Consider the following 24,655-nt stretch of genomic DNA (forward strand, 5'->3'; position numbering starts at 1 on the left):
TCTTTTAACCCCTAAAAATACTTTCTTTTTCCTGCAGTATACTAAGATTTACTATTAAGTATTGTTTTCCAGATGTTAACCTTGGCTAGGAGTAATTATATTTCAGACATGGTTAATCATGTCCCAAGGCAGTTCTTGGAAAAGAAAAATCTGCTAGAATGCCTCCCTTGTCAAGGTTACTGGGAAAGCTCAGCCAACACCACCTCGGTGCCCCACTGAGAAGAAACACTGGGGAAATAAATACCAGTTTTATGGAACATAACTGCGGCACGTGTGCTAATGATTGACCCACCTCCTATACTGTTCGACCCGAAGCCAGAAATTCAGTAAATATTGGTGGAATACAGGCATAACCTGAAAGTCTCTAGCCCAACTCCTTCAAATATAATTTTTAAATGCATATTTCATTATATTTTACTTAAGATATCTCGTATCTGATAATTTAGTTCAAAAACATTTTAAAATTAAGACTTCTTTTAAAAATATCTATTTTGGGACCGTTTCCTGGTGGTTCAGTGGATAAAGTATCGACCTGGTGCACCAGAGGTTGTAGGTTCAACCTCCAGTCATGACACCTATGAGAAGCAATCAATGAGTGCACACCTAGATGGAACAACTAAGTGAAACATCTAGTTGATACTTTGTTATCTTTCTCTCTCTCTCTCTCTCTCAAATCAATGGAAATTTTTTCTTAATTACAAGATGTCTAAAGGTCTATTTTTGTCCTCCTTTAGACCTGAACTGTTCACTGTCTTGGAGAGAAAACTGAATGAGGTAATAGAACATAATAGAAGTGTAGAAGTGATAAGAACTCTCCCATTTTGTTACAGGATTTTGTTGCTGAACAGACAGAGTTCGGCCACCAGCACTAGCAGAACCAAACACTAATCACTCAGAAGGGCACCACCCAGGAGAACAGGAAGCCAATGCTGAGAAGCCTGAACTCCCCAGTAATTAACTCCTGTAGGTTACAGGTTATATAGGACACAAGTCACAAGACACCATAGGTTAGGGGTTCAGGGTTGTTCTGGGAGCTGATTGGTTGAAGGTGAGGTAAGACTAATAAATCATTTTTCCAGGTCTTGAGAAAACAGTTCCGAAGTCTGTTCCAGAGTCCCTCTGTTGGGTTTCATTGGCAAGTAACCAGGGCTCCTTTAGGAGCTGTAGGAGCAGAAACTAACTTAGGTCAAGAAGTTATCTTCAGCCTGCCAGAGGTCCAGACCTTGTGATCATTGGTCTGGTCCCCGCTACTGTCTTTCTGCTTGCCTTGGGGGTTGTGGCTATCTCCCTAGGTCTCTGAGGGGTATATAGATATATATCCCTATCTATAGATATCTATAGGGCGCACACAGGAGATGCGCCCATCTGCTTCTCCACTCTTCCCCCTCTCCTTTCTCTCTCTATATCTCTTCCCCTCCCGCAGCCAAGGCTCCATTGGAGCAAAGTTGGCCCGGGCACTGAGGACGGCTCCATGGCCTAGCCTCAGGCACTAGAATGGCTCAGCTTACAGCAGAGCAACACCCCAGAGGGGTCGAGCATCGCCCCCTGGTGGGCATGCTGGGTGGATCCCAGCCATGTGGGAGTCTGTCTGTCTGCCTCTCCCCCTGCTTCTCACTTCGGAAAAATAAAAAAAATAAAGAATAAAAAATCTACATATCTATAGATAGGGATAGATAGATAGATAGATAGATAGATAGATAGATAGATAGATAGATAGAAGATAGAGAATTTTTAGAGCTAGGATTTAAAGCTAAATTTAATTAAAGTCATAAGAACCCTCAGTTTCAATTTTTACATTCTAAATAGAAATGTTAAATTATTTCTAGTAAGATTCATTGAGTTAAATTATATTTTATTTCTAATACCATTTTGCTTCCTAATTAAAGATACAAGCGTAAACTAACAAAATTTTATGTTTTGGCGCAAAAACTAAATTGCAGTTCTTCTTGAAATTGCCGGGCTTATCCCTGAATGAGCATTAATGGCCAGTGTTTCCTGCCTTCATGTACATTGTGTGGGTTAAACTACAATTGGGAGAATTTTTAAATAGTTCTCAGACATACTCTTTTTTTCTCTTCATATCGTATAAATCTTTCACCTTAAATAGTTCTCAGAATATGTGGTTGTTAGGACTAGTACTCTCTGTTCTATGACAATGGGTATTGCAAATCACTTGACCTCCTTATGCTTAATTTAACTGCAATGTGATGCTATGTAAACACCAACTGTTGTAGCAGACCAAATACAACATTGATTAAGGATATGAGTGTGTCAGCAGCACACGCATGCTCCCAGGATCTACAGTAAGAACACAAAGGCCATTCTCCTCCACCATTATTTCCTGAGACTCGATACGTGCATCCAACGTAGTCCTGGGGATGCTCCCAGCTTCCAGCCATCTGTTTCTGTTATATACCAAACATACTCCCAAACGAGACCCGGAGAGGGTTTTCATATGCAACAAAACTTACTGGCATGTGTGCACATTAACTAGTTTTGATTTATGGATTATAAGCTTACTGGTCAAGTTTTCTTAAATGTCACATGAGAACAGTTAGCTTTGAATTTTTGCAGAGGGCCCCAGATGCAGCCTAGCTGGCCAGCCCAGCATGCAGTCCCGTCCTGGCACCCAGGCTTGCAGTCGGGAAGTGGCTTTCCATGCAGACTCACGTCTCCAGGATGACCCGTTAATTTCCCAGCAGACAGCCAGGAAGCTGTTAGACAGTGCAGGCGCTTTAATGCAGGGGAATATGCTTTTCTTACAAAGAAAATAAAAGCATAATAAAGACTTCTGGTGAAGAACCGTGACTGGAAAGATTAATACCTGGGGTATCTCAAAGACCATAGAACAGCTCAAGTCCGTTCTCCTGCCATAGTTCTTTACCATAGAACAGCTCGAGTCTGTGCTCCTGCCATAATTCTTTACCATAGAACAGCTCGAGTCTGTGTTCCTGCCATAATTCTTTACCATAGAACAGCTCAAGTCCGTTCTCCTGCCATACTTCTTTACCATAGAACAGCTCGAGTCTGTTCTCCTGCCATAGTTCTTTACCATAGAACAGCTCAAATCTGTTCTCTTGCCATAGTTCTTTAGTTTCTGCTTATATTTTCTTCTCCCTTGGAGGCAGGAACCCCACCAGAGGAGTAGATTTTTCTTTCTACTAAATATCCTGTAAATGAAGGAGTAATCTAGAAATAGACAGCCTTCTCTGTTTTGCTGAATCTACTCCACATGTTCCTCATGGGATTTGCAAACATCCATCACACAGTGCATGGGGGAAATGACCATTTAAATAATACGTGTTTCCTCGTTGTAGATTTTAGAATTAATCTATATAGAGTGTTTTAAATTTGTTTTTAAATTTTATTGATTGACTTTTAAAGAGAGAGGAAGAAAGAGACAGAAACATTGATTTGTTGTTCCACTTATTTATGCAGTCATTGGTTGATTCTTCTGTGTGCCCTGACCAGGGATTGGACCTGCACCTTGGCATGTCGGGACAACACTAACCAACTGAGCTACCAGTGCAGGGCCAGCTTTTTCATTTTAATCTAATCTTACCTGAGTGGCCTCTCCTGGTGCTAAGACCTGATAAAGACATTATCACCAGACTATTAGATCATAGATCCCCCCTTTTCCAATTTTACAAATGAGGAAACTGAGGCCTGAAGAGAGAGCTGGCCTGTCTGGGTCAAGGTGATCACACGGCTTTGCCTGAGGCTCTTCAGGACCAGGGCATGCTGCTGCTCCCTCCCGCTTTCCTGTTGCTTTCTTTGGTGAGAAAGTTCAAAAATCATCTTAAAATAAGACTGAATGAAGGAGAACCTGGAGTTATTCTTGAACAAAACCTAAACAGGAAAATTAATATTTAGAGTCTACTTTTTAAAAAAGAATTACAGCCAGTGGACTTTTTTTTTCTAAATACAGATCTATCGGCCCTGGCTGGTTGGCTCAGCAGTAGAGCATTGGCCCGGCATGTGGAAGTCCCGGGTTTGATTCCCGGCCAGGGCACACAGGAGAAGCGCCCATCTGCTTCTCCACCTCTCCCCCTCTCCTTCCTCTCTGTCTCTCTCTTTCCCTCCTGCAGCCAAGGCTCCATTGGAGCAAAGTTGGCCCGGGCGCTGAGGATGACTCTATGGCCTCTGCCTCAGGCGCTAGAATAGCTCAGCTTACAGCAGAGCAACATCCCAGAGGGGTCGAGCATCACCCCCTGGTGGGCATGCTGGGTGGATCCCAGCCATGTGGGAGTCTGTCTGTCTGCCTCTCCCCCGCTTCTCACTTTGGAAAAATAAAAAAAATAAAGATTAAAAAATAAATAAATACAGATCTATCTCTCTGGCAAGGAGGACTGGGAAGGACTGTGGAGCCCCCTGCTGTGAACAGCTAGGACAGATGGTCTTTTTTTTATTCATCACCAAGAGAAATCCTGGGCTCTCTTTAGACAGTCAGGAGTGTTTAGATTTAATTTTCAGCCTGTCTTCAGATTGGTAGGTTGGTCAGTGCAGAGAAGCAGGAGAATTTCTATGTTCGTATAATAGTAGATGCCCAATTAGACCATCAGGACACAGGGAAGGAAGGGTTCGCCTAACAGTGTCCATGCCGCCCACCACCATGAAGACTAATAACCCACATGTTTACCAACCTGCACATACAGGAGTGCAGACATCAACTTATGAGCTATTTCCTTCTGCCTCTTTCTTGTCTTCATTTTCTTTTTAAAGATTTTATTCATTTTAGAGGGGGAGAGAAAAAGAGAAAGAGAGAGAAGAGGGGGAGGAGCAGGAAGCATCAACTTTCATATATGTGCCTTGACCAGGCAAGACTGGGCTTTTGACCCAATGACCTCAGCATTCCAGGTCATCGCTTTATCCACTGTGCCAAAACAGGTCAGGCCACTCGTTTTCATTTTTAAACCTTGACATCATGTTAAAATAATTTGAGGAACAATGACTTTGCAATTTCACAAGGTTTGAGGAGTCACAGAGTTTTAAATGAGAGCGGTATTCCTGTATAAAAGGGTGATATAAAAAAATAATGTATATATAATACACTCAGTAATATATGTAACATATTTTTTGAAATGGTCACCAAGTGTGTGTGTGTGTGTGTGTGTGTGTGTCCCATGCCATTTCCTTTGGCTGCATTCATACTTTCAACCAAAATTTATTGTATATCCCAGAGGTTGACTGGTACCAGGAGTGACATTGTGAACCAAAATGTCACCATAGAAAGATCTAAAAGGACAGACTGCTACTGAGCAAATCAGCATAAATATACACATAGATACAAATTGTAGCAAGTGAGAAGGAGCTCTGAAAGATTATTACAGGTATCACATTTCAACCACTAGAAAGCTACCTGTGAGAGTCCAGCAATATTTTAACACACACAGTAACATTATTTTTCATATCTATTTATTCCCTTTTTTTAGTATCTTTAAATTTAGTACGTAATATTTTTTCCAGTGAAATCAAGCCACATGTCCTGTTTAAATATCTCAACTTTAACCTTTTGTATTGGTTCAAAGGAAGGAAGGAAAAGAAAGAGGCCATATGTGCCAAATTATAGCATATTTTTCCTCCCCATTTTAAGATAGAAAATCACTGATTCAAAAGTTATTTGAAAAAAAAAAAAGTTATTTGGCTCTTCCTGAAAGTGGCCAGAGGTGACCTCTGCGAATGGTTCACTATTCCCTTGGCCCAGAAAACCCACAAAACCATACAAATCAAGAGGTTCAATTTTTTTTGTCCACTTTAAGAACACTTGTGAAACTGCCCAGCCCATCCAGGCTAAGTTTATCTGAAAAGCCACCAAGTATCTGAAGGATATCACTTTACAGAAGCAGTGTGTGCCATTCCATTGTTACAATAGTGGAGTTGGTAGGTGTGCCCAAGCCAAACTGTGCGGCTGGACACAGGGTTGGTGGCCCAAAAAGAGTGCTGAAATTTTGCTGCACGTGCTTCAAAATGCAGAGAGTAACGCTGAATTGGAGGGTTTAGATGTCGATTCTCTGGTCATCGTGCACATCCAGGGGAACAAAGCCTCTGCTCAAGAAGCAGCGCAGAACTTCCAGAGCTCACAGGTGCGTGGCCCTTCACATGAGCTCTCCCTGCCACACGGAAATGATCCTCTCTGAAAAAGAACATATTGTTCCTAAATCAGAAGAGGAGGCTGCACAAAAGACACCGAAGAAACAAATTTATGGCCCAGGAATAAAGTCAGCATAAAATAAATGCTAATATAAGTAAAAGTGGAAGAAAAAAATTATACAGTTTACACTCTTCATTACCAGAGTATGATAGTGCCCATTTCTTTCTTTTTCTTTCTTTCTTTTTTTTTTTCCTGAGAGGATGGAAGTAAGATAGACTCCCGCATGCGCCTTAACCAGGATCCACCCAGCAACCCCCATTTGGAGCGATGCTCGAATCAAATGAGCTATTATTAGCACCTGAGGCTGATGCACTCTGACCAACCAAGCTAATCTCAGCACCTGGGCCTGATGTTCAAATCAACCAATCGAGCCACTGGCTACAGGAGGGAAAGAGAGAGAAGGGGGAGAGAGAGGGGAAGAGAAGCAGATGGTCGTTTCTCCTGTGTGCCCGGACTGGGAATCAAACCCAGAATATCCATACACCAGGCCAACACTCTATCCACTGAGCCAATGGCCAGGGTACCCATTTCTTTCTTAAAGTGGATGCTACCGTTTTTTATCAGTGTATTTTGTGGAAAGGATGTAAAAAAAATAAAAGTACTAATTAACTTGCTTGACTTGGACTTATGGCTTTCAAGAAAGGTCTGCACTTAAGTCAAAATTTTCTGACAATCCCTAAAAAAACGTTCTACTTGAACTATGAGTGTTGTAAGGCAGCTATGTTATTGCAGAAGTTACAACTATTCCAGTGACTGGAAATTGTATTCTTTTATATATATATATATATACACACACACACACACACACACACACACACACACACTCTGAACTGAGTCCAAGAAGTTCTCGTGTGCAATCAGAATTGTAATAGGACCAAGATCTCCTTTGATAATCTTCCATAAACCCAGAACAATCCCCCCTTTGCTAGATACATGAAAAAGAGAGCATGCTAATCTGAACAGACCCAGGGTTTCAGCCTTGATGGAATGTCAAGAATGGAAAAAGTTAGAGATAGGATGTGGAAATAGGGGAGGAGGTCATCTAGGATTATTGCTAAGAATATGGCTTGGAAACCAGGTGAATGGAGGTGCCGTTTAGTAATAAGGGATGAGCAGATTGGGGGGGGGGGAGGACTGAGTGTTCAGTCATTTGGAGGAGGTGTCAAATGGTCTTGCACCCAAACTTTTCCAGGGTCATGATACGGTTGGGTATATTGGACTCAGAAGAAAAGTTGCTCTAAAAAATGTAAAAGTGAGAGCTGTTAGCTATAAATTATACTGAACACAACTGGGGGTGTAAGAAAACAACAGAAGGCCTTAACAAACGCCTCCGGGTCAAAGAGCGGAGGGGCGGCTGTCAGACAGGAAGACAGCCTTCTCTTCTGGGTTTCAGTCTGCCCTGGTCTCTGAAAATACAGCTCCTGGAACTCCACCCCATTCTCTAGACTGACCAGCCTGGAGAGGAAACCTATTATTCCATTACTCAATTAAAGTAGCTTCAGGGACCGCTAACTTCTTTTAGCAATCTTACTTAGGTCATATTGACCTTGCAGTCAATACAACTTCTCAGTCTTCTCAGAAGAAAACTGGTAAGTCTACTTCTTTTAATACAAAAATGATGGGCCTTTTATTCTTGTTAAATTATCAGATTCCCCTTGTTTATGACTGGTCCCCATTATACCTATGGAAACCTTATTTCTAACACTGAGCAGGTGGGTGGTCACAGGCCAGCTGCTTAACTGTCTGTGCATCTGGTTTCCTCACCTGTAAATTGGAGGTGTTAATAGTGTCTGTCTCATAAGGTCTGTGAGGATGAGTTGAGTGAATTCAAGTGAAGTGCCCAGAACAATTCCTGGCACATCGGTACTTAATAAATGTTGTCATATCCTCATAATTTATCAGAGTTTCTCATGATTATATAACAAACACTCTCTTCTAATGAGAATTTGACATTAAGCGAACTGTGGAACATGGAATATGGTTAAGGAACTGGTTGGTTAACTACAGGGAAAGCCAGGGAGCCAAAAGAAAGGGGGGGTAAGATAGGGTTTAGTAGAGAAGAGGGTGTAGGCCCTTTAGCCCCACTTCAAACAGATTTCTTCTCTTTATTGGTTTTTCATATTCTGTTTCTAGAAATGTCTCATGTAAAGAAGAAGAAGTTCTACTTTAAGGAAAAAAGTATTCGTGGCTAAGCTGCTGAGGAGGGTATGTCCAGACCTAGCCCATGCCAACCACAGTTCAGTTCTGCAAAGTCTTACCGGCTATTGGATGCAGGGTCTACTGTGTGTAGAGTGTTTGCTGTCCTTTGAGGGGAAGAAATAAGACTGCTCTCTACTTCCACTTGGTTCATAGTATAATAGGTGACCCGTCCCCGCAGACAGCCTGCCCTGAGTGCTGTGGCAAAAATGCAAAGTACAGCAGTTCCAGAGGAAGGGAGTCCTGGGAGGCTTCGTGGAAACGGTGGCTCTGAGGAGGGGCAATAGGCAGTGATGAATGGGATAGAAACCCAGGCAGTAGAGAGAAGAACATCGCTTCTCATTCTCCACCGTGATCAAATGACACAAATGATGCTCAACTTCCAAGCTTCATTCTGGTTTAACTGGTACATAAGGGAGTAAAAGAGAAGGGAGGTGAGGCTTACTGTTCCACATAGAGGACAGCCTCCCTGCCCAGGTTTTGGAGCAAGAGAGTGATATCAGAGCTGTGTTTTAAGAAAAGGCCTGTGACACCAGCCCACCTTTAGTTTTTGATGTAGGACATTTGGCAAATTATCGCAGGAGACACAAAGGGATGGTGAGACCCTGGATTAAAATTATCTCTAAACAGAATTAGCTCTCAATAATCATTTTCAACCTAGCTCATTAGGGCAAGTTGGGCCTTCTTGTATTTTGTTATTGCTATATTTGAGGAATCTTTCTAAGAGAAAAAAAGCTACAGTACACTGCTCACCATTTAAAAGCCTGCAACTTTAAAGCGTGTAATACATAATGACAGCTTTGATGTGTCAGTGGGTGTGGGTCCCAATACTTCACTGTTCTCTGCCTGAATAATTTGAAATGACAATTTAGCCTGTCAGACTTAAATGTGAGTGAAGTTCCTTGGATATTTATAAAACATCAAATAGACAGAATCCTGTCAGCAAATGTTGGGGGAGGGAGTTAATACACAGAAAGCTATGTGGGTGATAGTTGCTGGCAACTCACCTATAAGCCGAACTTCCAGCCACGGTAAAAATGTGGTGGTATGGTTTTGAATGTATTTTCACTCTTTGGTGAATTAACAAAAAGATATCACACACACAAAAAAAGATATCACAGGACTCCGGAGCAAATTGTAGTGAGAGACGGAGGGGAAGGACAATGACACACGTTGGTTTTGTTTCGTTTTTCAATGTATTAACAATCCCTGGTTTCAGGTTCCCCTAAGAAAGTCACTCATGCAATTAAAGATTGCTTGAGCCCTCAGACCTAGTGGACTGCGCTTTCACCCTCTGCACTGCAAGTTCAGAGGCTGGGTACCTTTTACACGCAGCGCTAGGCACGTCCTGCACATTTCAGTACGTGTATGCCGAAAAGTGTGTGTGAACACGGGGTTGTGTGACTCTACCAACGCTGAAATAGCTGGGGCAGAGCTCAGCGGGAGAGCAGACAGCGGGTTCCGCCGGGCAGCGTCGGCGGAGTGCCGCCCGAAACGGCTCCCGGGGCGTCTCCGACCCGCCCAGTCCCGCGGGCCCGCCCCCAGTGCCGTGAGTCCCGCGGGCCCCACCTCCCGGCGCCGAGGTATGACGTCACCACCTGCGCCGCGCAGCAAAAACAGGAAGTAGGACCAAAACAAAGGAGCGGCAACCCGGAGCGGACCTGCTCTCTGTTTCTCTTCTGTGCGCGTCTCCGCCCTGGCCGCCCGCCCCGAGGACCCGTCCGACTATGTCCAACATGGAGAAACACCTGTTCAACCTGAAGTTCGCGGCCAAAGAATTGAGCAGAAGTGCCAAAAAATGCGACAAGGAGGAGAAGGCCGAAAAGGCCAAAATTAAAAAGGCCATTCAGAAGGGCAACATGGAAGTTGCGAGGATACACGCTGAAAATGCCATCCGCCAGAAGAACCAGGCGGTGAATTTCTTGAGGATGAGTGCGCGGGTCGATGCGGTGGCTGCCAGAGTCCAGACGGCGGTGACGATGGGCAAGGTGACCAAGTCAATGGCGGGGGTGGTTAAGTCGATGGATGCGACGTTGAAAACCATGAATCTGGAGAAGATCTCTGCCTTGATGGACAAATTTGAACACCAGTTTGAGACGCTGGACGTCCAGACGCAGCAAATGGAAGACACGATGAGCAGCACGACGACGCTGACCACTCCCCAGAACCAAGTGGATATGCTGCTCCAGGAAATGGCAGACGAGGCTGGCCTGGACCTCAACATGGAGCTGCCGCAGGGGCAGACCGGCTCCGTGGGCACCAGCGTGGCCTCGGCCGAGCAGGATGAACTGTCCCAGAGACTGGCCCGCCTGCGAGACCAAGTGTGACGACAGAACTCGCTCGGAGGTCTCCTGTCTGTAGCCACCTTCTGAAATGCTCTCTGTGTATTAGAGAGATACTATACACTAGAAACTCTGAATATGCCAGAATGCTGAAATGCTCTTAAGATGCTTCTACCTGTGGGTTTACATTGCTCTCAGATACAATAAGAAATCCCAGGCTTTCTCCACCCTTAACAGGATTTTAAAGTTGTATAGCTTGTGATGGTGTGTATTTTTATAGCTGCCTTTTAACAGGACTAATTAATCTGGCGTATATGAATCTTCCCGTCTATTTTGTTTTCTGCGCGAATTATCAAAATTGAAGGGTTTTTTTTTTTTAATTTAGTGTATGTAATTGATAAATTGCCATGTGGTGCATAAAAGTTAAAAGGAGGAGAATGATTACTTTGATTACAGGGCTATCAACACCTCATTCAACTTATTTAATGGACAGTGCTATTTCTGTGTATCTTTTGTTTTTTGCCATCAAAACGAGACTACCGTTAATTAAAAATGTTTTCATAACATATTAAAATTACCTTCGGACATTCTTGTTTACATTCTGTAAAATTTTTCTTTTGTAGTAGTTGTCTTTTATAACAAATGCCATGTAACTTCAATTATAAGGAAAAATTGTTCAATTACATTTTTTATTTGCTGAAGAGCTTTTTAAAAGATTTACAAGGTTTAACATACAACAGTTTCTCTCTAATGAACTTCTCTAACATTTCTAGTTATTTTACTGTTTCAACACTTTAGGCTTCTTATAAAATATATTAATTAGCATGGCAGTCACATTACTCACTCTTAACATCGCCAAAGAAATGTTGATTAGTTTGACACTGGGACTGTGTATTTGTAGGTTTTGTTTCGATTTTAATAACCAAAAATAGAAATAAAATTAGAACGGCGTTTTAAGTTCTAGTTATTAGTATTTATTATATTGTTCTTAAAACAACTCTTTAAATACCTTGGAAATGTAAGTTGGAATGTTTTACTTAGCAATGCAGCCAGCTGGAAGTCAGGAATGAAGAGGGGGATGCAGGGTTAGACAGAATGCTGGCCCTCCAAGGCTGAAGCTGGGCCTTGCCGCCTTCCACATTTCTGAAAAGGCAGTGTGTATTTTCCGGCTAAAAAGAAAAGCCTGTTGCAAGAACTTCTCATAGCCTAAAAACATGGAGGACACAGGGGTTTGCTGTTACTGCCTTGGCAAGTATGTCTTCTAAGTTAAATACTATGGATATTTTAAATTCCCTCTTTTCTTCACTGGCAGATTTCTCCATAAGAGAATTCCAGTGTTTCAGAAAATAAGTATAGGGACTCTCTCAGGCCCTTGGACAGATTCACCATTATAACATGTTACCCAGCGTGAATGAGTGTTTTTAAGGGGGATAAAATGTATATGCAGATGAACCCTCATATTTAAGTGTCTTTATGTCTAACTGGTTGTTGTTGTTCTGAAGCCTTCTATAAGGCACAGCTGTCCACTGTCTGCCCCACATCTTTCTAGAATTACCCACCCCCTTCTGGTGTCTCCTCTCATCCATGTGGTTGCACAGAGGCAGCTGTGTGAGTACAGCATGAGTCATAACCCCTCTTTAGACAGGAAAAAAATAATTAAAACTTTGAAAATAGCTTAGTGTTGAATCCTTTGGTAGATTGAAGGTTATTTTATAATACAAATATTCCCAATAATATTAATATATTTTGTGAAATTAAACAATGCTTGAATAAGCTTGAACTTCCTTAAAATATGTTCATTTCTAACTATATGAATGTACATTTTTGGGAACTACTATATATTATTTCAAAAACATTAGGCCCATGAATTATTTCCTCATTTTTGCAGTTGATGAACTGCTAAAATGTAAACTACAGAAGTTTGTCAAATAAATAATTTTAAACGGCATGTTACTGCATATGAGTGTGCATCCTATTTTAAAAGCTATTTAAGAAAAATAATTCGGACCCTGGCCTATGGCTCAGTGGATAGAGCATTGGCCCAACCTATGGATGTCCCGGGTTCAATTCCCAGTCAAGGCACACAGAAGCGACCATTTCTTCCCTCCCTTTCCCCCTTCTCTCTTCCTCTGCACAGCTTAATTGGTTTGAGCATGGCCCCAGGCACTGAGGGTGGTTTGGGCCGGCCAGCATATCAGCTAAAAATAGCTTAGTTGATTCAACCATTGGCCCCAGGTGCGCGGTTGCCAAATGGATCCTAGTCAGGGTGCACGTGGGAGTCGGCCTCACTATTTCCTCTCATTTAAAAAAAAAGAAAAAGAAAAGAAAAATAATTCAGAGGTAAGTTTGGTTCAGAAAGCATGGTACTTTTTCAAACTCACCTTTACCACCTGAATTCTGTTTCAGTTACTACCGAATTTTGTGCAGTTTCTAGAAGCCCTGGCTATAACTCCTTTACTGTAATAGTTTCTTCAGTACAACAAGATTCTTCCTCATACTGAAACTTCCCCAGGCTACAGATAGATATAATTTTCAAAGGACCCAACTCAAACATACCAAGGAAATAGTTAATCTTCCATGCAACTACTAATATAGTTTTACTTTTTTGTTTGTTTTGTTAACTTTCTCATTGATTTGAGAGAGAATCATCAACTTGTTCCATTAAGTCATTCCACTTAGTTGTGCACTCATTGCTGCTTTTTTTCTTTCTTTCTTTTTTAAATTTTTCTGAAGTGAGAAGCAGAGAGGCAGACTCTCGCATGCACCTGACCGGGATCCAGCCAGCATGCCCACCAGGGGGCGATGCTCTGCCCATCTGGGCTGTTGCTCCATTGCAACCAGGCCATTCTAGCAGCACCTGAGGCAGAGGCCAAGGAGCCATCCCCAGCGGCCAGGCCAACTTTGCCCCAATGGAGCCTTGGCTGCAGGAGAGGAAGAGAGAGAAAAAGGAGAGGGGAAAGGGTGGAGAAGCAGATGGGCGGTTCTCCTGTGTGTCCTGGCCAGGAATCGAACCTGGGACTTCCACACACCAGGCCAACGCTCTACCACTGAGCCAACCAGCCAGGGCTGGTTGCTTCTTATCTATGCTTTGACCAGAGATCAAACCCTTTACTTTGGCACACCAGGATGATGCTCTCTATCCACTGAACCATCGGGGCCTACAGCTTTTTTTTACTCTTATTTCTCCTTTTTATTTTTCTGCCTTCAAATGTAAAGTTTCTAACATGGGTTTAGAATGAACTTTATTTTATGAACTATTCAGTTCAGATGATATGTGCACTATTGGAGAACTTTCTTACTAAAGCTACTTCTTAAAGGAATGTTAATGCATGTGTCTGCCTTTTACGTAGAGACATACTATGGTCTTGGACACTGTGTGCCTACTCAGTTGTCTTTGATTTGAAAAACAGCCACCTAAAATCAGCACCAGTCTGATACCCTTATTAACTAATCATAGTCTCAGGTCAGCCAGACAATCTCACATTGTGAAGCAGAAGTGAGGGACCTTCTGTTCTAGATTCTTTTTTTGCAATATACACAACACCCCTCTGAAGGCATTTCTATAGCCAAAATCCAAAGCTCAAGACTTTCAGTACTATTGACAACAGAAAAACAAACCACAAGCCAGTTGACATGAAGACACAAGCAAGCCCGTCTTTCCCCCTCCCCCCCTTAAAATCAACTGACTAGCATTAGCAAAATGCCTGCCTGGGGTACCTAGGTTCGTTTTTCTTTTTCTTTTTCTTTTTTTTTTTTTGTGTGTGACAGAGACAGAGAGAGGGACAGATAGGAAGGAAGAGAGCATCGATTCTTCATTGCAGCACCTTAGTTGTTCATTGATTGCTTTCTCATATGTGCCTTGACCGTGGTTTCACAGCAGAACAAGTGATCCCCTGCTCAAGCCAGCAATCTTGGGCTACAAGCCAGTGACCTTTGGACTCAAGCCAGCAACCATGGGGTCATGTCTGTGACCCCCATGCTCAAGCCAGTGACCCTGCACTCAAGCTGTTGAGCCCGAGCTCAAGGCGGCGACCTTGGAGTTTCAAACCTGGGACCTATGCGTCCTAATCTGACACTATCCACTGTGCTACCGCCTGGTCAGGCTACCTAGGTTTGTTTTTCTACAACTGGATGGTAAGTTCCATGTGGAGCAGGACAGACAGTGTCTGTCTTGGTCATGATTACTGGGCCTAATGTGGTCCCTAGCTTAGTTGGTTCCTGCTAGTGTCCTCAGAGTGAATGTGTGCCTCTCTCATGGTCATGCCTATGGCTCTATAATGACAATATACACAGTGGGTGGGTACAGTAGGTGCAGTGAGCATGTGGTGAGAGCCCCATGATATACCCAGAAGCACTGTATCCTTTTCCTTCATAGCATTTGTTTTTTAATTGAAGTATTTGCTCTCGCTCTTCAGGATTTGTCAATCCTCCCTCCTCCTATATAGTCTCAGGGCAAACAATTCAGAAGTATTTATTCAGATTGACTGATTACAGTAAAAGATTTGGGCTAAAATATGTCAAGGCTGGTTATCTAGGGCTTCTTTCTAAAAATCAAAGACGCTCCACCTTAAGTGTACTCCATAGAGTTAAGTAGATAAGGCGTACACATTAAGAGAAAAATGGACATGATAGTTTATGGATGTACAATATCATCCAGATGAACATGGGATTAGTGCGCTTTACACTATGATTTTATACGTCAACTTGTAAAAGGGGTGAAGCACGATTTAAGGCAGTATACGTGCTAATCAAATTATGAAACAGTTAAGTACGTGAATGGAATCACAGTGTCTGTGGTGGTTAGAATTGGATTTAATCTGGGGCTTCACAGAAAACAAGTGGGAATTACACAAAGGTCTGAGGCCAAAAACTATGTGGGATTTGACTGGAGTGGAGGGTTTGACAGCAGAGTAAAGAAGAGATCAGGCAGATTGTGAATGGTGTGGAGGCCAGATTAAAAGTGTGGACTTCACCCTGAGGAAAGGAGCAGGAGCAGGAGTCATCAGAAACAAACGGTATTGTCCTGATGAAAAGAAATGAAAGCCTAAAGTAGGGTGGCAGAAAAATGGAGAGGAAAAGACAATGCTTCTCAAACTTTGATGCACATGAGTCAATGCTTCATCTGAGGATGTGGTTTAGTTGTGAATCTTAATTTCTGAGGTCTGCTGCTGCTGCTGCTGCTGCACCTTCTAAGTCAGGGATCGGGAACCTATGGCTTACAAGCCAGATGTGGCTCTTTTGATGGCTGCATCTGGCTCACAGACAAATCTTTAATAAAAATAATAATAACGTTAAAAATATAAAACATTCTCATGTATAATATTACAATCCATTCATTTCCTACTGCTCATGTTCATGGTTGTGGGTGGCTGGAGCCAATCACAGCTGTCCTCCAGGACAACACCAAATTTTTATTGGATAATGCGTAATGTACATGGGTCGTTGTATGGCTCTCACAGAATTACATTTTAAAATATGTGGCATTCATGGCTCTCTCAGCCAAAAAGCTTCCCGACCCCTGTTCTTAGTGTTTTTGCCTGCATGTATCAAAGCCCAAAATGACACAAACAGGAGCTTGTAGCCAAGAAAGTAAAGGTTTATTATTTGAGGAAGTGGTACCACACCCAAAGTCACAGGTAAGCTAGTGCTCAAAGACCTGGCTCCCCAGTGGCTTCCAGGGGTTAGGTTATTTGGGGAAATCATTAATCATGGTGACTAAGGGAATTAGAGCTATGGTCTCTATTGATCAGTAGGTGCCAGAGTAGAGAGTAGTTGATCATTGCATCCGATCCTGATGTCAGCCATGGCATCATTCTGTCTGGTTTTGCAAGTACTTGTTTGGTGGGATGTTCTGTTTTTCTGGGTCCAGAGCTGAAACACAGACCGAGATGTTATCTTCCTCTGTGGTCATCAGGCTTTGTTGCTGAGATTGTTTGATGCTCATAGTCCTGGGGCCTTAATGATTAAGGGAGTGCTTGTGCGAGGGAGAGGAAAGTGGGTGAATCAGGGTTTTGGATGAGGCCAGGTTAAATCAAAAGGGGAAACAAAGGAGAAAAGATCAGATGAAAGAAAATGGGCTTTCTGCATGGTCATATAAGTAGCATGGATCTTAACCCTGCTGCTTATTAGAGCCGCCTGGTACTTTGTCACTGCACAGTATTTTTATATCATGAAAATAGCATCATGAAATCAATTTCAGTAACACTAAGAAAAAATTTTTACTTGCCTTGACAGAGTTCCAGTTTGCTAAATTTATCACAGAAGAGATCATTTTAAATACATTTAAATAAGTATACACATTAAAAATAAATTATTTTTAAGCAAATCACCTTTTCATAATCTCTTTCTTGACCCTTTTCATGATCAACCCCATGGCCATAAGAGCTTTGAGATTTTTCAGTTCTTTCAGAGGAACAGACAGTAGAGGTGAAATAAACAATGGATTGCTTGTACCAATATCAACAGAAGGAAGATCTAAATGATGACTAAAAATATATACTCCTGCAAACATAAATATCCTCAGCTGTAATAGAAAATGGGAAAAAAAATCTAAGTAAATTGCTTTTTAACTACTTTTTTTTAGTATCCATATGAAAGTGATCTTTTACCATTGTAATTTGGTATTACAACTATGTATCTAGTGTAAATGAAAGGTGGATAGCTGGAAATCCTCAATCTGGTTAACTTTTTGGCCTAACAGGCAGTCGCATATTTAAGAAGACAATGTTAACTTTAATTTGTAGTCATGTGAAATTCTGTGCAGGATTTGGAACACCGTTCAATTTTATCTCTATTTATCTTATCCTAGGAGCTGTAGTTTTAAGTACTTCCACATCATACTGGGAAATATGCAGACTGAACCAAAGATCTAGGCAAAAGGAATCTACCGCTATAGATTTTTATTTTATTCCTTTATTCCTCTTTAGAGAGTATTTCAAAGAACTGGGGAACACATTTACATTCAGGGGAATTTTCACTGTTTATTTGCATTGCACGAACTTGAAACTCATGAACTCAGAACACCGTTCAGCATCAGTAACAATTCCAAACATTCTCTTGAAAATGTGAATTGATGCTTCTCAGGTCTCGCTTAAATGGTTAAGCCTCAGAGCTTAACCCAGAGATCCATCCGGGAGCCTGTGGAGGAGAAAAGAACTTGACATCTTTGCCTTGGTTGCTGACATCTCAGAACCACTTATTTTTAGCTGTCCTCGGGAAGGTACTCCCACCACTTCCTTTGAAAGGCAGTCTTTAATCCCATCTCTCAGAAACTTTTTATATATATATATCTTTTTAAACCACTTTCCATTGTTTCTACTTATACTCATTATTACCATTTTAATCAAGTAACCCACCTACCTCCACACTGCATCCTGATAGAAATTGGTTGCTTCCTAAACTCTAACTATAGCCAAGGGCTTTATATTTAGTTTAACTTTTAGTTCCTTTCAGCCCTTTTAATCAGAGATGATTGGTTTCTGTATCATATGGGAATATTTTATGCCTCCAGCCAAGAGAACAGCTCATTTCTGAATCAAATTATTGTAGCCCACACGTAGGGGTGGGGACAGGGAGTAGCTCATCCCCCCATCCAGGACCCCCTGGTTGTCTGGGCTGTGGTCCAGAGCTCCCTCTTCAGGAGCAGAAACCTCTCTGCCTTCATCCAGGAGTGTTTGCTAGATGGTCAGGAGCTCAGTGTGTACTCCAAGGCCTTCTTCACCACACCAAATTCAAGACCAGCAAGGACTTAGCCAGACTGCGTTGTGGTTTTCAAACCAGGTTTCCAGCAAAGGTGGGGCGCTCCCCTCCCTGAGGCCTTCATGTTTCTACAGCTCCAGGCAGTGCCCTCCGGTGGCATATCTGTCTCAGACACCAGCACCATACCCCAGGCCGATTCACCTACCTCTAGTATGCGTGCAGCAGCACCTGCCAGAAAGCCACAGGCAGGTCAAGGTCCCTGTGGCTTCCCAGTGGCCCTGCACCTGGCCGTGGCTCTGCAGTCCCTGTCCAGGAGCCATTGACTCTCTGACCACTTCCACAGCAGGCCGTGCAGTCAGACAGCATCCTCCACAGCTGCTTCCTCTGGGTCGGACTGGCCCTCGCTTCCACCTGTAATGACCTCGTTTCTGACACTTCCCCACTACCTCATGTCTCTGAAAGGACATCCCTAACACCAGAAGAACCACTCTTGCCCCTTCCTATTCTGCCGGTGGCTTACCTCTCATGGGATGGCCTCTTGTTGCAGCTCTAAGGAAGGTCTTGGTCCTGGAGCAGCTGGGCCTGGTGCCAAATCAAGGGTGCATGGGTGGAGGGCTGCCAGAATGTCACCCTAGCGCCAGGACACTGGGACTGTCTTTCGCTAGCAGGAAGGAGGGCCAAGAGAATTAAAGGATCTTAATGTGCCCTTGGTTGCCCTCTTGACTGTGCTGAAAGTATCTCAAGACCTGTAGTGCAGGCTGGTGGGGGAAATGTGTGGAGATGGTAGGTAACACCCCTGTGCTGGGTAAAATGCCCCCCAGCACCAGGGCTTAGAGGAGGGCCCATCACTGCTTTCCTTTACAAACCCAGTGATGGCGCCCAAACCTTCCAAGGTTGGGTAGGCAGGGAGGCTGAACCCTGTCCCTGACTGTGTCCCATTCACTCTCCCCAGTGTAGGAGCCTGCCCCTAGCCATGTGGATACCCACAGCCAGGAGACATGGAGCCTCTGAGACCCCTCCCTCCTCTGACGTGCTCCTCTGCCCTTCTGAAGCCCCGCTGTCCCCTCTCTTTTTGGACGCGGTCCTCTGATCCCCAGTTAACTAGTCCCTGCCTCTTCCTGCATCTTGAACATCACAGTGTCTTTTAAGGGCTGGGCTTCTCAGCCACCTGCTTACTTTCCCCTTCTGGCTCCAGGAGGAGGAAGGGAGCAAACATGCATTCATCAGATGTTCAGGGGCCAGTCTGTACAAGGTACTAGGGACACGCGGGCCAACCAAAGACCTGTCAGGGGGATGAGGGAGATGGCTCACATCTTGTAGGAAGAGACAGATGATAAACCAATGAAGGTAAAATATATTTGGTCGTGGTAAGTGCTTTGTAAGAAAAGAAAGCCAGGTTGGTGTGGAGATGGCCGGGGTGCTATTTTATTTTTTATTTTTATTTTTATTTTTTCTGAAGCTGGAAACGGGGAGGCAGTCAGACAGACTCCCGCATGCGCCCGACCAGGATCCACCCGGCATGCCCACCAGGGGGCGATGCTCTGCCCATCTGAGGCGTTGCTCTGTTATAACCAGAGCCATTCTAGCGCCTGAGGCAGAGGCCATGGAGCCATCCCCAGCACCCGGGCCATCTTTGCTCCAATGGAGCCTTGGCTGCGGGAGGGGAAGAGAGAGACAGAAAGGAAGGAGAGGGGGAGGGGTGGAGAAGCAGATGGGCGCTTCTCCTGTGTGCCCTGGCCGGGAATCGAACCCGGGACTCCACGCCAGGCTGATGCTCTACCACTGAGCCAACCGGCCAGGGCCGGGGTGCTATCTTAGACAAGAGGGCCAGGCTGCCGGGTGAGAGGGGTGACTCAGTGGAAGGGAGCGCTTGCATGTCTTCTCCCACGTGCAGATGCAGTGTGGTCCCCTTTCCTTCCGCTTGCTTCGTCCTGCCTCCACTTGTGTAACATGTCAGATGGCCGGGGCCAATCTTGCAGCCTCTACCAGGTGTGCACACCCGATTAGACCTGATCATGCACACACACTCACACATAACTTTGGGATCTTATCAGGAACTTACTACGCTTTCAAGGAACATCTCTTCCTTCCCGTTTTGTATTTACAACACGGCGTGGCCTTCCTCTGCTTGGCTTAACCTTGGAAGGAGACCTGTGCTCCCTCCCAGGTTCTGAGTGGCTCCTCACCCCCAACCCTACAGGAGTGGTCAAGAGGGAAGAGGGAAGGCAGAGGCAAAAAGAAAAAAAAGAAGGCAGCTGCCCTTACTGGATAGTGGATAGCTCAGTTGATTGGAGCATCACCCAGAAGTGCAGAGGTTGCCGATTCGATTCCCCAGTCAGGGCACACACAGGAACAGATTGACGTTCCTGTCTCTCTCACCCCCCCCCCCAATTCCTTTCTCACTAAAATAAATAAATAAATAAATAATCTTTTAAAGAAAAAAGAAGACAGACTTAACCCCTCATTCAGGAATGTTATGCTGCCTGGGCAGACACATGGGCAGAAAAGAAAACGGAAGCCTCCCTCAGCCTCTGCTGCCCTGTCCTCCTGTGCTTGTGTGACTGTCCTATACATCACCCACAGCCCAGGAGAAAGTCACCGGAGAACATTCTGAGCAGTTGCTGCCTTTCTTTTCAGCTTCCTGGAAAGAATCGACAGCGTCAGCTTGGTGGACTACACCCCCACAGACCAGGTAGGTGAAGTTACAGCTGTCAGAAGCTTGTGAGATTGAAGAAATTGCTGGTATCATTCAGTGATTATTTTTAAATGGATTAAGGAAAAATTTCTCAAGAGAACTTCTTGCCGATTTTTTGTGCTGTCCCTGCACGTATGTACACGTGGCATGTTTACCATGCGCTGTCAATCGGCCCACTGACTTAGCTCTCAGAAATGTACTAAATTTCTCATTTAGAAATTTGTGGAATAAGACTAAGCAGTTTCATTTCCATTCCTCTTGGAGCTCTCAACAGAAAACTAAGCCTTTACTTCCCCAGCTTCATAAACTTTGCTCCTTCTGCCTTTCGCCCTGGCCTGCGTCACAATACACAGCAGTCTCCAGGGGTTAAGCCAGGGAAAAGTGTCCCTTTGCCATAGCAGAGCTCTAGCTCCCCAAGACCTTTGACCCTCTGGCATCTTTAGAGACTTGGAGCACTCTGAATTGTTCTTCTGCTCATGGGTACTCTAGATGCCTCTATAGCTTACAAACTCCAAAGAAGTTAGGGGGGCTCCCTTCAAACTGCCTCTCCAACACTCCCCAGTGTCTGTGCCCTGGAGGGAGGGCCTTGGCTGTGGACCCCTGCTTGGAGGCTCGTTCTTCTCTGCCCCCCTGGAGGTCTGAGAGCCTCGCTGGCCCTTGAAGTCCATCTGTCTCTGTGGCTGATTCCAAGAGCTCAGACTTGTCTGGCAGCACATGGGAGCCGTCCTGCTCCTGAGTCAATCCCGTGTCCAAAGACTTAAGAGGGGAGGACCGCCTCCCGGCTTCCAGAACGATTGCAGGGTCTACTTCATTGACATCCTAATGGATTTGTGCTCAGAAGAAAAGTATCACTGACATCTGACAAGTGTACAAGAGATGTCAGCTTTGTGAGACTATGGCTTTCTCCTCTGCTCCAGACCACAGTGATCTTTTATCTAAGAGAGGATAAAAGTGTGTGGAGAAGAGAGGAAATCTTAAACCAACTAGCATCCAGTCCAAAAAACCCATGGTCTGTGAATGAAGTTATGCTTTCTCTGGTTTCTCATCCAACTGGCTCTGAACTCAGGGCAGCCAGGTCTCTGGTCATACCAGGAGAGCACCAGCCAGGTCTCTGCCCCGAACACTGAGTGGGACTTGTTGTCAGGACCATGACAGTCAGTGGCTACATTCATCAGTGATTTGAAGAAGAAAAAAAAAAAGGAAAATAAAAGCACAGCTATCAAGTCTCTGAGACCAAACTGGTACATTAACTGTGACTTCCTCAGGGGGTGATGGGAGAGGGGATGCAGAACACGTTTGTCTTGAGTTTTTAACTACTGTCTCAGTGTTTCATTTATAACGGGAGAAGTTGCTGTTTGCAACACTCGATGACTGTGGTCGCACCAGGGCTCCCTCTCGAAGGAGAACGGGGCGTCACCAGCTTTGCTCTTCTCTTCCCTCTCAGGACCTCCTCAGGTGCCGAGTCCTGACATCAGGCATCTTTGAGACCCGATTCCAGGTGGACAAAGTGAACTTTCAGTAAGTGTGTTGCTAAGAGCAGGCCTGTGCAGGGTCGTGGGCAGGAAGCCTGCCTGCTGGGGCCCAGCTGGACGTGGGGACGTGGCCAGCTCCCACCCGCAGCCTTGGGCTTTGGGGAGCAGAATGCCAGGTGTGCGTTGCCATCCTCTGGGATGAGTCTATATCAGGGGTCCCCAAACTTTTTACACAGGGGGCCAGCTCACTGTCCCTCAGACCGTTGGAGGGCCGGATTATAAAACAAACTATGAACAAATCCCTATGCACACTGCACATATCTTATTTTAAAGTAAAAAAACAAAACGGGAACAAATACAATATTTAAAATAAAGAACAAGTAAATTTAAATCAACAAACTGACCAGTATTTCAATGGGAACTATGGGCCTGCTTTCGGCTAATGAGATGGTCAATGTGCTCCTCTCACTGACCAACAATGAAAGAGGTGCCCCTTCCGGAAGTGCAGCAGGGGCCGGATAAATGGCCTCAGGGGGCTGCATGCGGCCCGCGGGCTGTAGTTTGGGGACCCCTGGTCTATATAGACTGTGTGGCCCTGAAGCACATGCAATACATTTAGGGAAAGGAGGACTCTGAGACTGGAGAGGCCTGCGGAGGGGGGCGGGGTCCAGGGATCTGGGGTGGGTGGGGAGAAAGTGCAGCCCGAAACCCGAGCCAGGGATGCACTGAGGAGAGAGGCCGAGCAGCCCGATGGCCGAGGGTGACGCCTGCCCGGGAACGCTGGCTGTGGACACCTGGCCAGCCGGCACCCTGGGGCAGAACCGGGCTGGGGTGGAACCGAGCGGCCCCCCGAGGTCACACCAGCCCTGCCGTGGGCCGGACAGCATGGTGAAGAGCAGAGTGCAGGCGGCTTCCTCAGACCCCAAATAATTGTCACCCTGTTGTCCTCCCACAGCATGTTTGATGTCGGCGGCCAGAGGGACGAGAGAAGAAAGTGGATCCAGTGCTTTAACGGTGATTCTGTGCTCTCTCAAGAACATGGGATGAGCGCTCACACTCCTGCTACTCTGTTTAGCTTTGCATGAGATCATCTGTAAAATTCCTCTTCTTAAATATGGTCCTCATAGGCCCTGGCTGGTTGGCTCAGTGGTAGAGCGTCGGCCTGGCGTGCAGAAGTCCCAGGTTCGATTCCTGGCCAGGGCACACAGGAGAAGTGCCCATTTGCTTCTCCACCTCTCCCCCCCCCTCCTTCCTCTCTGTCTCTCTCTTCCCCTCCTGCAGCGAGGATCCATTGGAGCAAAGATGGCCGGGGTGCTGGGGATGGCTCCTTGGCCTCTGCCCCAGGCGCTAGAGTGGCTTTGGTCGCAACAGAGTGACGCCCCGGAGGGGCAGAGCATCACCCCCTGGTGGGCGTGCCGGGTGGATCCGGGTCGGGAGCATGCGGGAGTCTGTCTGACTGTCTCTCCCCGTTTCCAGCTTCAGAAAAAAAAAAGAAAAAAAATATATATATGGTCCTCATAAATAAGGGATTTAAGCATGCCGAGTTTGCATTTACCATTTGCTCATTTGGGCAGACTCCAGGTTGGCACATCACTGAACACCGGTTACACACACAGTGCGACCGCAACCACTGTCATCGTCCTGGAATGAAATTCCCCCGAAACAGCAGAAACGGTCCCTGTGCACTTCACCGCGGCCCCAGCATGGCCGTCTGTCTCCCTAACTCTCCTCTCTTCTCCCCATCAGACGTCACCGCCATCATCTACGTGGCTGCCTGCAGTAGCTACAACATGGTGATTCGAGAAGATAACAACACCAACAGGCTCAGGGAGTCCCTGGACCTTTTCGAAAGCATCTGGAACAACAGGTTATGAAAACAATAAACTCAGTCTCGGCACTGAGCTGCAAATTTCCTTTCAGTAAAAGTATCCCTTGGCCCTGGCCGGCTGGCTCAGTGGTAGAGCGTCGGCCTGGCGTGCAGGAGTCCCGGGTTCGATTCCCGGCCAGGGCACACAGGAGAAGCGCCCATCTGCTTCTCCACCCCTCCCCCTCTCCTTCCTCTCTGTCTCTCTCTTCCCATCCCGCAGCCAAGGCTCCATTGGAGCAAAGTTGGCCTGAGTGCTGAGGATGGCTCCGTGGCCTCTGCCTCAGGCACTAGAAT

The 24,655-nt window shown here is 45.0% G+C and overlaps 2 protein-coding genes across 3 annotated transcripts in view; both read left to right on the plus strand.

The window, feature by feature from the left end:
• The window catches only part of GNAL (G protein subunit alpha L), a 211,171-nt gene that overhangs the window by 174,900 nt on the left and 11,616 nt on the right, over window positions 1-24,655 (plus strand). For both annotated transcript variants that reach the window (XM_066353423.1, XM_066353425.1), the window contains exons 6-9: window positions 20,965-21,019; window positions 22,467-22,540; window positions 23,450-23,508; window positions 24,241-24,361. In XM_066353423.1, the coding sequence (XP_066209520.1) occupies window positions 20,965-21,019; window positions 22,467-22,540; window positions 23,450-23,508; window positions 24,241-24,361 (309 nt within the window). The remainder of the gene's footprint in view (window positions 1-20,964; window positions 21,020-22,466; window positions 22,541-23,449; window positions 23,509-24,240; window positions 24,362-24,655) is intronic.
• CHMP1B (charged multivesicular body protein 1B) lies at window positions 9,954-11,586 on the plus strand. Its single transcript, XM_066353429.1, has one exon. The coding sequence runs from the start codon at window positions 10,075-10,077 to the stop codon at window positions 10,672-10,674; it is 600 nt and encodes a 199-aa protein (XP_066209526.1). The 5' UTR covers window positions 9,954-10,074; the 3' UTR covers window positions 10,675-11,586.

The sequence above is a fragment of the Saccopteryx leptura genome, chromosome 11 (genome assembly GCF_036850995.1).
Source record: "Saccopteryx leptura isolate mSacLep1 chromosome 11, mSacLep1_pri_phased_curated, whole genome shotgun sequence".
NCBI lineage: Eukaryota > Metazoa > Chordata > Mammalia > Chiroptera > Emballonuridae > Saccopteryx > Saccopteryx leptura.